Source organism: Delphinus delphis, chromosome 3 (assembly GCF_949987515.2).
Source record: "Delphinus delphis chromosome 3, mDelDel1.2, whole genome shotgun sequence".
In the NCBI taxonomy this organism is placed as follows: domain Eukaryota; kingdom Metazoa; phylum Chordata; class Mammalia; order Artiodactyla; family Delphinidae; genus Delphinus; species Delphinus delphis.
The window spans coordinates 131,731,858-131,745,772 of NC_082685.1; the positions used below are offsets into that span (position 1 = coordinate 131,731,858).

Genomic DNA, 13,915 nt, shown 5'->3' on the forward strand with positions numbered 1-13,915 from the left:
GTTGTGCTGTGAGGATGAAGAGGAGTAGGCTTTTTTTTTTTTTTTTTTTGAGGTACGCGGGCCTCTCATGGTTGTGGCCTCTCCCGTTGTGGAGCACAGGCTCCGGACGCACAGGCTCAGCGGCCATGGCTCACGGGCCCAGCCGTTCCGCGGCATGTGGGATCTTCCCGGACCGGGGCACGAACCCGTGTCCCCTGCATCGGCAGACAGACTCTCAACCACTGCGCCACCAGGGCCGCCCTCAGAAGTAGGCATTTTTGAGAACTATTTAGCAGGTGAAATTTAAAGGCTTTGGGGATTGGTTGATTGACTGATTGAGAGGAAGAGAAGTGTTAAGGAGGACCACAAATATTTAGTCTATAGAAGTCCTCAATAAATGTTTTGATTGCTTCTTCAGCAACTCTTATTTTTACCACTGCTTTCATAATATATCTGAACTTGAGGCCGCACATGATTTTGATTGGGAGAAAGCATTCAGTGATTATTTGATGACCATTAGTATTCTGAATTTTTAGTTTTATTTCTTTAAAAACAAAACACTTTATAGCACTGATTACCTTCTGTTTTCATTTACAGCTGAGGAAACTGAGGCACAAAGGAATTAAGTAACTTGCTCAGAGTCAGACAGTTAATAATGGTAGAGCAGAATTTGAACCCAGACATTCTTACTGTAGAGCCCATGCAATCCAGTGATTTTCATTCCTCAAAGCAACCCTTTGAGAAAGGTATTTTGATGGATTGACCTTTGTAACCCTACTAAATATTAATTTCCCTTCTTGACCTCATCCAACTCAGTGTAAAGGAATAAAATACAATTGATCTGATGGTTGCCCTTCTTGATTGCCCTTCTGGTGAACTGAAAATGTGTCTTTACATTTTAAGTCTTTTTAATCCTTGCAAACAGAATGACTAAAATAGAAAAATATTGTTTCTCTTCCATAAATAGTACATTCTCTTATTTTCTGGACTGATTATCTAGGCTTCATCCTCTGAACATTAATTACCACAGCTATATTGTAAAAATAATACAAAGACAGCAAAGTGGAAGACTGCATATACCTTTGCAGTATAAATCTAGCCACATATGTTCTGTGTGAAGAGAAAACATTTATGAGTATTCTGCAGGAACATTTATATGCCTATAAATAACATTGCTAGGTTACTTTGCTTAGAGTGAACATTGGACGACATTTTTGTAGTCAATTTATTATGAAGTCTGTGTAAGGATTCAAAATTCAAAACCTGCCTGTTGGATCAATACATTTCAAAAGTTGTATTTTGCATATGGGTGTGGTAATTTCCAGAAGGATATTTCTTCCCTCTGGGTGCCTGCATATTGTCAGCTTTTAAGAATCAAAACAGATGAAATATTGCTGATGTGCTCCATAACTATTTCTTTTTCAAAGTTGGGGTTTGTCCCATTTCTCTGGAAAATCCATACTTGGGTTGTCCTGAACCTAACCACTAATAGACTGTTTAGCACTGACATAGTGTTTTCGTTTTCAGGATTTCACAATCATTGCCTTTTGATCCATGTAACACCCCTGTGTGGTAGGTAGATACAGTCAAGCATCCAAGTCTCCTGTGGGCGAATTTCATTGCCAGCAGGAGTATTGTGATTGACGCTGAGTTTCCGTAATTTCCCAGAGGCCAGACACCTGGAGAGGCTTTCCTGCAGACCCAGGTATATGCCGGTATGTCAGCCACATGAAGCTGCCCCCTACTCCTGCTATCTTACTAAGATTCAGTGACTGCACGCACCGTTAATCATAGTGCTACGCCCACTGTGTCAGTCTGTATTAAACCCACATAGGAAGGGTATGTTTTGGAAGGTTCTCAGAGAGCCCAATGAACATTTATGTTCTGGACAACAAACTTCAACAGTTTACACTTCCATCACTCCAACAAAGGTACTTTTCATTCAGTGATAACATTTATGGCTCCAACTAAATACTTCGTAAATGAGCACCAGCATTTCTGTCTTGAGTCTGTAATATATTCAGGCAGGCAGAAGATATGTGTACCTAATGATTAAATCATCAACAGCATGGCATCCACTGAAATAGAACGTCGGCAGTCTTATATTTTGGGCTTATTTGTACCAGGCACTGTGATAAAGATAACACATGCATTATCGCATCCTCATAACAACTTTGTGACATAGATACTATCATTCCCAGTTTACAGACGATGAAAGCCAAGGCTGGTAAGTTGCCCACAGTAATAGAGCTTATTAAAACCTAGTTCTGTCTGACTTCAAAGTCACTTTTTAACCATTACATGATATTCACTGCCTTAAGTAGAAGGTAATATATAAAATCTTAAAGCTCTGGGACAGCATACAACAGAGGAGTGGTAATAATAGGCTGGAGTATAATAAGGCACATTTTAACGTGTTTTGTAATAAAGTAAAGCAAAACCATGTAAAAGAATTGTTCTTATACACATTGTACTTTATATCTTTTTACCTTTCTAGGCACCCATCATAACTTGCTTCAGTGAAAGTATTTGTCTGTTTTCCCTTTCACCCTGTTGATAATTTCTTGAAAAGGAGACCGTGTCTTATTTATCTTGTAATTGTACATATCAAATAATGCTTAAAACCTTAAATTGATTGGGTGCTCGGAAATTACTGAATAAATTAACTATTAAAAATTAGTAGAGCTTTTAACTGAAAAAGAAGTACCTGTATATGCAAAGTATTCAAATGAAACAAAAGAATCTCCCTTCTATTTAAGACCTCCAGAAGAAGACTCTCAGTTCTCCCAAGAGTCATTACATGTTCCAGTTTCTTGTGGATCATTTCAGAAATATTTAGTGTATATATTTGTGTGTGTGTCTGTGTATAGGTAAACGCACACTCACATATGTCACACCTGAATTGATTGACTTAGATGATGATAATTAAGTCCTAAATACAGAATTAATCATAGTACTATACTCTGAATATACTTTTATAATAGAAGTCATTTATTACATGCATTATAAAATGCATAAATGGGTAATTACGATTGTACTTTTAAGAAAAATTTATGTGTGACTTTAACCATGTCCTTGAAAGAAAACGCTAACATAAATACTATGTAATTCAATATAAGATAGTTATAATTTTGATACCTTAGTCTCTAGGGTTGCTAAGTTATATGTGAGGGAAGATAAACCTTAGGAATTAGATGCAAAGGTCCTGATAGATTTAATATTTTCTTTGAAGTTTCTCTATACTTCCAAGTGTCTTTCTCACAACTGATAAAATTTACAAAGTGGCATTATGTATTAAAGAATGAGGCAATATTTTGAAGAAAAGGGTTATATTTTGCTGTAACATACAACTGTTTTGCAAAATGGTAGAAGATAATACTGGGTTAACCATTTGTCTTGGAAATTATGTGTTTCTGGTGTAAATATGAACTATGAAAAATAACTCTTAATATGCCTAAAAAAGAGCATCTGAGCATTTTATACATTTTTAAAACTTAAGTTGCTAATTCTTTCTTTTCTGTTTTCTAATTGTAGGTTTTAGTATAAAAGCAGTGCCATTCCAGAATGCCATCTTGAATGTAAAAGAACTTGGAGGTATATCATTTAAGATCACTTATATGTCTGGCTCTAGCTTTTACTAAGTTCATATTAATGTGTTACATATAATTAAAACATAATGATGATGTATTATTCTCAGAGGTGGTTCATTTTTACCTTTTCTCTTGATAATACATTTCCTAGAAATATTTCCTTTTCTTTATATATATTTTAAAGGTAGTTGAAGAGTTCTAAGTAACATAAACTTTGTTTTGTGTGGATTAAAGCACTACACTACTAATGCCATTTCATACACTGTACTCTTTGGTTTTACTTAGCTAATGAAACTTATTCTTCAATGAACAAAATGAAGAGAGTTTTAATATAATCATAAAAAATAAGCTATGTGTTATGCAGGGCAAAGAACTGTATTTTAGCGTAGTTTGTATTCATACTGCAGGTTTTATTGTATTAGATCTTTTTAGAATGTATTTGTTCCGATAATAAATCTTTGCCAATAGGTTCTTTGCTGGTCAAGCACATTTATTGGCTAGGCTGCACCCCAAACTATACATCACTCAGTCTTTCATTACACTCTCTGTCTGGGGTTTTTTTTTGGTTGTGTTTTATGTCAGTCAGGGTCTTAACCCATGTAAATAGGTTAACAAAGAAATCAGTCAATTCAGTGAACCTACTAAATTCTCTAATGCCACAGGAAAATGGTAAGTGCTCTGGAGTTCAGTATAATATTGGTGAGTTTAATGACTTAGAAGAAAGTTCTCTTCCATCTCTTTAATCACTTTGTGATATTGACCTTACCCTGTTTTTTTTTTAAGCTCATTCTGTGACCTAGTTTTAGATTGATGAAATTGACACAAACCTTATGCCATCACAATAGTGTTTGATGCCTTCTTATTTTTATCTAATGATATATTGGCTGATCTTTTCAGGTGTGTGTTTTAAAGAGCTATATCCAGAACAGGTATACTTCTGTCAGTCTGTTTTATAGCTACCTTTGACTTTTACAGCATTAATATTTAAAATGAACCATGGTTGATAAATTCTGGTTTTTCTTTGATGTTGGTTTTGTCATTTTAACTGCAAAAATTATAAAACATGAATGTTCTTGTAATAGAATAATTTTTCTATGCAAAAATTTTATGACTCTTCTTTTAGATTGAATATTTTAATATTACTTTGTGGCTTCAGAGGACATAGTGTAAACATCCATGGAATCAAAATGAATGGTTTGAGAATTCTATTCTTTTTGAATATGGTTGATACTTAGTAAATGTATTATTACTAGGCTAGATGCAAAGTTTTTATTGAGTACCCTCCAGGTATACAAAACTGTTGATTAATTGATAAGGTGTTTATTATTGCCGTTTAGTTGGATGATATAAATAATGGATGTATCTGGACAATTTTTAAAAAGCGAACACATCAAGGAATTTATTATAATCTTGACTCTGTGCCATTGAAAATCAGTACAATTCAAAAGATCAAATTAGAGGACGGGGTGTATAAGGTGGGAATCTGTCTGTTCCCAAGGTTTAATTTTGCTGAAAGAACTGTGTGTACCCTGGCAGTTGTTGAAATGGACATTACAATGGAGCGGATACCATAGAGTTTGGTGGAAACGCTTTAGTTTGTGCCTCTTCTGTGATGTAATAGTTGAGAGATGTAGGTATAAGATAGAGCTTCAGGGACTGGGACCTGTACATTAGTTTCAGGCTAGTGATGTGTGGTGGTTGGCGGGTGGTAATGAAGAGCAAATTCCTAGCTTAAGCACAGATTCTTCTTCCCCTGAACTTTACTAGCTGTTTTCAGTTGAGAGACTGTCTCAAGGAGAAGGTGATTTTCTGAGTAGAATCTAATTGTGTATCCTGTATTGTGTGCTCAGAGGCAAGCAGTGGAGGGAGTTCAATCCTTGACTTTTTACTCACTAATTCCTTTATCCAACAAATATTTTTTGAGGACCTACTCTGCATGGGGTAGGACTGGGCCCTAGGTCATGTCTCACCCAAGAATGCATGAAAAGTAGACTAACACACAGAGAGTATAGCTTTCCTGGGATTTAGAGTAAATCTTACATACCAAGAGGCTCATCCCAATATAAGATATGTGGCATTTAGGGAGAATTATGACCTCCTAAAATCAGATTGTTTGAGAGGAGGTTGCTTGACCCAAGAATTTCTAAGTTCAAGAGGAAAAAGCTGAGAATTTTAAGATCAGGGTGTGAAGATGTGAAACAGCTATTTACCAGTAGAGAGTTAACTCAGAAGACAGGTTAATCAGAGTTCAATCAGGTTGTCAATCCAGGGGAAAACTATGAAATCGAGGGAGAAACTCAAGAAGATAGGTATAAAGGTAGGCAGATACTAAGAGCCCGAACTGTGCTGAAGTGCAGAATGCTCAGAAAGTTCTGCTTATCCTAGGGTTCATTCCCAAGATCGGCACGGCCCCTGTTCCTCCCTTCAAATTCCTTCTTCTACCCTTTCCAGATGGTTCCAAGACTTTCCATCACCCCCTTATCAACCTTAAGTTACATTTCTCACTTTTTAAAAATAGGAAGAGGCATGAACTTCTGTTCCTTATCTAGTAAGAAGAAATGGTTTAGAATGAAATAACAATGACTAATGGAGTTAAATTAAAAGCAAGTCATTTTGGGTAGATCTTAATAACAAACTGTGTTTGCACACACACTGATAGATGGTTGTGTGTTTGTATATATGTACTACATAATTTGTGTTATGTATATATAGAAATAATTCTATGTTCTTATCAAATTTCTCTTCTATGAGGGTATTTCTTGTATCTTCCTCTTAAAATTTCCTATAAATCTTGGGCTTCCCTAGTGGCACAGTGGTTGAGAATCCGCCTGCCGATACAGGGGACACGGGTTCGTGCCCCGGTCCGGGAAGATCCCACATGCCGCGGAGCAGCTGGGCCCATGAGTCATGGCTGCTGAGCCTGCGCGTCCGGAGCCTGTGCTCCGCAACGGGAGAGGCCACAACAGTGAGAGGTCCGCGTATGGCAAAAAAAAAAAAATTGCTGTAAATCTCGTTCACATCAATTTTCTCATATGGTCTTTTCCTGTTGTTCATGCAGTCATTCTAGCACAAGTATTTGTGTGTCAAGCATGATTCTAGGGGCTGGGAATAAATGATATTTAAAACATATCCCCTGTCTTCAAGGCACTCGTGGTTCAGGCATGGAGACATGCATGAAAGAAATATTTGAAATTAATTTTTGAAAATGATGAAATTAAGGGGAAAGTAAGAATAAAGTAAGGGATGACTTACTATATCAAAGAGAGATATAGCTAGTCCAGCCTAGTGATATGATGCGTGAGTCCTGTTTTCACTATTTTGAGAATGACTTGCTCTCCTCAGCTTACCTGTCATACTCATCAGGCTGTACCGATTACTCCTGTCTTTATGTGAAATTAGAACTCTAAAATTTCCTATATTTTCTCTCCCCACACGTTCTCATTTAATCTTTGCAACTTCATGCCTAGAGAATAGATGCTATTATTATCTCACAGATAATGAGACACAGGACACCTAGACACAGATCAAATGGCTTGATCAAAGTTATTTGGAGGAGGTATGGGAGTTGATCTGAGCGCTTGCGCTTAATCAACATACTCTATACATAAAGCATTTTACCCAGGGCCCAGCACAAGAGAAGTGCTCCCATGTGTTGTCTGCTGATGCTTTTATCATTATTATATGAACAATTTGAAGTCTTCACATGTTTGGATTATTTTCATTAACACTGTACTGATTAAACATGAACATCTTGCTCTTTGCTGAAAAATTCTAGGACGTCATCCCTTATTATTGCAACTGCTTTTATCATTCGTTTTCTGTCTTACTCCTTTATTTAGAGGTCTTTCTTTTTTTATTATTTTTATATTTAAATTAATTTTTACTGGAATACACTTGATTTATAATGTTATGTTAGTTTCTGCTGTACAGCAAAGTGAATCAGTTATACATATGCATAGGTCCATTCTTTCTTAGATTCTGTTCCCATATAGATCATTACAGAGTATTGAGTAGAGTTCCCTGTGCTATACAGTAGGTTCTTTTTCTTTCTTTTTTTATTCTTTTTGGCTGTGTTGGGTCTTCGTTGCTGCGCGCAGGCTTTCTCTAGCTGCGGCGAGCAGGGGCTACTCTTCGTTGCAGTGGGCGGGCTTCTCATTGCGGTGGCTTCTCTTGTTGCAGAGCATGGGCTCTAGGTGCATGGGCTTCAGTAGTTGTGGCACGCAGGCTTCAGTCGTTGTGGTTCACCGGCTCTAGAGCGCAGGCTCAGTAGGTGTGGCACACAGGCTTAGTTGCTCCGTGGCATGTGGGATCTTCCCAGATCAGGGCTCGAACCCGTGTCCCCTGAATTGGCAGGCGGATTCTTAACCACTGAGCCACCAGGGAAGCCCCTATCCAGTAGGTTCTTATTTAGAAGTCTTTCAAGTCAAACTCTTCTTCAGTTATGGTCTGACTCCAGTGCCCTCAGTGCTCCAGCACTTCCCTCTTCTGATTTCTTCAAGACTGCCTTCTGAAGCAGAGTCTTAACCTTATTCAAGATAGTTTCCAAAACTTACAGAATCTTCCATAAACATGTCATTTTGATATTCTTTTATTTTTTCTAATTCAGTCAGTCAACAAATATTTACTGAGTACATATTATATGCTCAGGCTGAGTTCTAGAAAATGGTGGTGGTTATAGTGTTAAGACAAGCATAGTACCTGAACAGACTGGCTAATGGACACAAGGGGAGACTCTTGATGTCTACTTAACTTCTCTCCTTGATTAAAGCCAAATATGACTTCTTATAGGCCTAAAATGAATTTCTAGGTTAATCCCTTCCATACTTGAAGGGATTTATTTTTAATAGCATCCAGCAAGGCTGAGTGTTAGTTTCCATCCTGACGAAGGACATTCTGTGGTATCGCTCAATGAACTTTTTTTTTCCCCCTGCATATTCTTTAATTTGGAAAGGTTTTTTTTTGTTTGTTTGTTTGAAACTAATCTAAATCCTTTCTCTTTTAGCTTTAATTAATTACTCTGCTTGTCTTGCTCTATTATTTTTATTTTTATGGATGTTGTGCAAGACACCGTGCAGGATTTTGGATAGCCAGGTTAATGTTTCAAAGGATTTTCCTTCCTCCTGGTGACTTGTTTCAAAGCCCAGTCATTCTGCATGCTTCCAGGCAAGTCTACTTTCCTGTATCTCTGCTTCCTTATCTGTAAAATGTAGTAATAATAGTCCCTACATCATATAATCCTTGTGAGGACTAAATTAGTCAATGTAGGTCAAGTACTTAGAGACCACCTGGCCCATAGCTAACATTTTTGGAAGATTTGCTTTTATTATAATTATATCCTCACTCCCTCATACCCCGCAAAAACACCTTTCAATAAAGCCTTTTTACCCTAAGGTCTCTGAAAACAACACAGATCACATATTGATTGCTTTTTCTTTTTGTGGTCATGCCTCCCTCCCTCGTAGACAAGGTGATCTTTTCCTTCATTGCATTATACCTATTTAAACTGAAAAGTCACTGGGAAGGGTCGTCACCTCGTTGGGGTCTTGGGTAGCTGCCCAGCATATTTTTTGGCACTACATGTGTGTTAGTAGTAAATGTTTTTTGTCCCTTTCCACCTAATCACCTTTCTTTCTGTTTTCAGATTCCACCTGAAAAATCTCTTGTCTGTCATAGTACCTCTTAATTGCTTTCATTCTGTTTGGCTTATGTATTTTAACCACATTACTAAGGTAAGTGAAGCATTTGGCATTTAACCGAGTTGGAAGCAGTGGTCACACTGCAGTGACATCACAGCTCTGATAATTTTTCATCTTAGAAATGTCCAGTTCTTAAATCTACGAACAGATTTTTATGCATTCATAGGTGTCTGTCTCTTGATTTTGAAATTTCCTTTACAAATTGATAGAATCCAGAGAGGAAAATTTCGTTTCTTAACATGTTTCGTTTGTTACCACTTATTGATAGGCATCCAGACATCATCCTTTTTCTTTCTTGAACTGAATACTGGAACCATGGTTGGTTTGGCCAAATGACTTGTTTTCTTCCCTTAATATCCTAAGGAGTTATGTCTGAATTGTTTCCTCACCCCCTATCCTGGCCACCATCCCCACCCAATATACTCTTTGGCAGTCTTGTCTTCCCAGTTGACTTTGGGAAAGCAAAGAAATGTTAAAAAGCAGTTAGCTGTCTTTTACACTTCAGTATTCATTGCTGCTAGTTGTCAATCAAAAGGGAAGTTCATGAGGATTTTTGTTTGCACTTTATTTTCTTTTCTTTAGAGGAAGGAGGTGAGGGTCATATGGAAAGTGCAAGTTGTGTTCATTTACCCATTTACTTCAACCCATGCAATAGTGACTGAATGATTTTTAAGGATTGTCAGCTAAGCCATTTTTTAAAGGTTGCTTCTTTCAGCAGCCAAGCTGTTATATGAAACAGATGTTGACTCTGTCCTGTTTCTTTGTTTGCCTGGAGGAATACGCCTCCTCATACTGAAAGGTGCTGTTTCTTTGTATGCTGCTAGTTATCTCCGGGTGCTGTTAATCTGTCCAGGTTATTTGCATTTCTTAATTTCTGCAGAAACTGCACAGGGCAGACTTCTTAACAGGCAGCCCAGGGGGCACTGCTGCCTGCTTCTTGTAATTCCTGCTTTTTGTACCCAGGCCATTTGATGTCTTTCTCCAAAATAAAGCTTTCTTCCTTCAGAATCTTTTATTAAAACTTACTTTGGAGGGAATAATAGCTCTTTAATTTTTATCTGATGCATTCTCACTGTCCTTTGTATATTATGATTATTCCCTCTATATGGCCACTACTGCCTCCTATTAAAAAAAAATGCAACTAAATACCTATGAATTTAATATACTCACTGGCTCTGAAGGTCATGCTATACAACAAAGACAGAGGAGGAAACTCGACAATATAAACCAATAAATTGGTTGTATATTAGAAAAAGAATGAGTATAAGCAGACAGACCTGAAGAGGTTATTGTGGCCACATTGCTGTAAGAGACAAGTAGAATTGCCTACATTCTTTGCTGCTATAGGAGAAAGCAACTTGCCATTCGAAAACTGTTTTAGACATCTCCACGTGAGTTTCTATGGGAAAAGAGGCAAGAAACCATGACCCTGGCAAAGGAACATGGCAGCACAGAGGGGGGCCCCAAGTGCGGCCAGGTCCACAGAATACCTTAGGACCGTGCTTTGAGCTGAGTGACAGTCAGCTACATACAAGTAAATGTGCATGTTCTGTACCTGTTGTATAATTATAAGGAAAAAATGTGGTTCAGCAAGTAGAGTGTAGCCTCAAGACACTCTGTCCCCCTCTGCATTTGAACTTCTTGTTGTTGTTTTCTTATCTGTAAAATGTAAGTTTTAATAAATCATCACTATTTATTTCCCAAGGGATTGGGCTGGAAAAGAAAAGTTCAATTGCCTAAAGCACCTCAGAAGAGATGCTTTAAGAATAGACAGTGGTATTCCCACTAATTCTCTTTTTATAGTTGTGGATCCAGTGTAATATGTAATATTGAATGATCAAAACATCTTGATATAGTATTGTTTCCTTATCTAGGAAAAGAACCAGACCTTTCTGGAATGGGAACAGCCAGTTAACTCCTGGCTCCCTGAGCTGTGTACTTTCTCACTTAGGCTTAGGCTTTACTAGGGGAAATGATATTGGTATAAAGCCAAGTCACTTGGATGTGAGTTAAAAGGCCACAGCTATCTGAATTGGTTGAACAGGATCCCAGGGTGGTGGTGTTCAAGCGTTTTTTACACTTGCTAAGGGAAAACTGAGCCAAACAGTCAGCAGAGCCAAAGAAGTGAATCTAGGGGCCCAGAAATCTGTTACTGGCTGATGTAGACCTGACCTTAATTTTTGTTTTCTTCTGGAGAAGTGCCCTAGGAAATTTTTAAAAATCTGTCTTCCCAGTCATAGTTTAGTATAGCGCTTACAATTTGCTTTATAAGACTCTGTGTGTATATAGAACATTCTAGAAACGAGTGTCCCAGACTTTTACACTTCCCAGGCCCTGGCAGTAGGGTTCTCATGTGCCTCTGAGGTTGCTGCCTCACCACTGTTTCCTCTTTAGGGGCAATCAGGTCATTTCATGTCTTCTCACTCTGCCCAGCTTCCTCACAGAACATTTGTGTTGGGTTCTTAGCTTAACTTCTTATCCCTCACAGGGGAATAGGTATTTCTGTTTCTCCCAGGGGTTGCCATAATAGCAACTAATTTTCACTGTGTATTTGGTTTCAGTGTGATATTGCAGCAACAGCACTGGAAGTCAAGAGACTAGTATTTTCCTCTAAAAAACAAGCCAGGGGACATTGGGCAAGGCATTTAACTTCTCCATTGCTGCTTTCTTTTCTAGCAGCTGAAGATTCTGATAACTGTTCTCCTCTTTGGTATAGCATAACTAGTTTATTTTTTTATATAAAAACATACAGTATCTACTTCGCATCAGCCTCTGGGAACCATAGAGACGGTCTCTAACAACTGTGCAGGACTATAAAGGATTATTTCCTCTATTTTCCTTTATCCCTGACTTTGTCAATTCTTTAGTTTTATTTTGTACAGTAGGCATTTTAATAAATCTCAAAGTTTTCTTTTTGCGTGGGTAGTGTGAGGCAGACCAAACATCCATAAAATAATAACTAATACTGACTTAACAAAGTTGCTATGACTGTGGTCTTTACTTTGAGAAGCACTATAGTCTGGTATGGGAAGTACTATAACAGTACAACATGCGATTAGGATCGTACAGAAAGGACAAGACATCACACAAAGTCTAGGGAAAGGAGCAGACGAGATGAAAGTCATGGAGGTGACAGTGGACTTGGTTCAGTCTTGTCCTAGCATAAACCAAGCCTACTGTCACCTCTTTGACTTTTGTCCCATCTGTTCCTAGGCTGTCTTTCCCCCTGTCATGTCTTCTTTGTCCTTTCTCTATGATCCTAGTTGAATCGTGTACTCAGTACTGGTATTTACCATACTAGACTGTAAAGTTATGAAGGACTGAAAAGCACAACATAGTCTTAAAGGTTTGTTGTATGTTGTATAAAATATATCCATAGTTCTAAGCTGGAGGGAAATTTGCCAAATTGTGCCCCAAGATGCTAGAGTAATGTTAGATGCTTCAGAGGCAAAATGTTTTGTTGTTGTTGCTGAATTCATTTCAGTGAATAGTTAATGAATACTAACTACATGCTGGGCCCTGAGGATACAATTTCTGCTCTGCCATACAACCCCGCCCTACACACACACACACACACACACACACACTCACTCACTCACTCACTCACTCACTCACTCCTCTGAGCCCAATTCTTTGGGTATTTTCGTGGGAGAGTGATGTTGGCCATAACAATTATGGAAGTTCTCAGAAAAATTAAATAGCTTTACTATGTTCCTATAATTGGAAGAGCAACTTGACAATTGTTGAAGAGGTAATATGTTTGTAGCTATTCATCACTTATCAGACTGGATTGATTCTCTGACGTATGCTGGAGCCAGATGAAATAGAACTGGTTAGATTTGTTTTTGAGGTGTCACAAATTTGTGGTTTTTAATATTTAAGATCCAAAGTATTGTCTAAAGACTATATTGATGATGCTTGATCATTTTAATCTTGAAATGTACTGATATTTATGGCATTGTTGTGAGAGGTAATAATGTGAAGAACTTACCATATAAAGTTAATTATTATTATTATTATTATTTTTGCGGTACGTGGGCCTCTCACTGTTGTGGCCTCTCCCGTTGCGGAGCACAGGCTCCAGACGTGCAGGCTCAGTGGCCATGGCTGACAGGTGTAGCCGCTCCGTGGCATGTGGGATCTTCCCGGACCGGGGCACGAACCCGTGTCCCCTGCATCGGCAGGAGGACTCTCAACCACTGCGCCACCAAGGGAGCCCTAATTATTATTTTTAACACAGTTATGGGAAGCTCTTATGATTGAGAATTGAAGATTGATTTTTTTTACTGTGTCTATTCTCTCTCCCTTGCCAAAATCTCATGATATGACAATAATATCAGAAAACAAACAATAATAAATCTATTACAAAGATAGATTTAAATCTATAATAGAAAAAGGAAAGCAAGACAAAGCTTGAGGTACAGACAATGGAAACATGAAATAGAAGGGGAATTCATCAGGATTATTAATCAGGGAGCTTATCAAAGTTATTAATTGGGGATTTACATTTGGAGCTATGCCTTTATTTTTCTTTTCTTCTTGTGTTAGGTAGTGGATAGCAGCTGTGTTTACCCCCAAACTAAGTCCTTGAGTGTGGGTGCTAGACTCAGGCAGAGCAGTACTCCAGTAATGTACTGACTGCCAGGTGGG

At 38.0% G+C, this 13,915-nt stretch overlaps 1 protein-coding gene across 6 annotated transcripts in view; it reads left to right on the top strand.

The window, feature by feature from the left end:
- The window catches only part of ARL15 (ARF like GTPase 15), a 407,251-nt gene that overhangs the window by 149,442 nt on the left and 243,894 nt on the right, over positions 1-13,915 (top strand). For 4 of the 6 annotated variants that reach the window (XM_060009498.1, XM_060009495.1, XM_060009496.1 and 1 more), the window contains one exon: positions 3,514-3,573. The exons of the other annotated variants lie outside the window; for them this stretch is intronic. In XM_060009498.1, the coding sequence (XP_059865481.1) occupies positions 3,514-3,573 (60 nt within the window). The remainder of the gene's footprint in view (positions 1-3,513; positions 3,574-13,915) is intronic. 6 annotated transcript variants of the gene reach the window in all.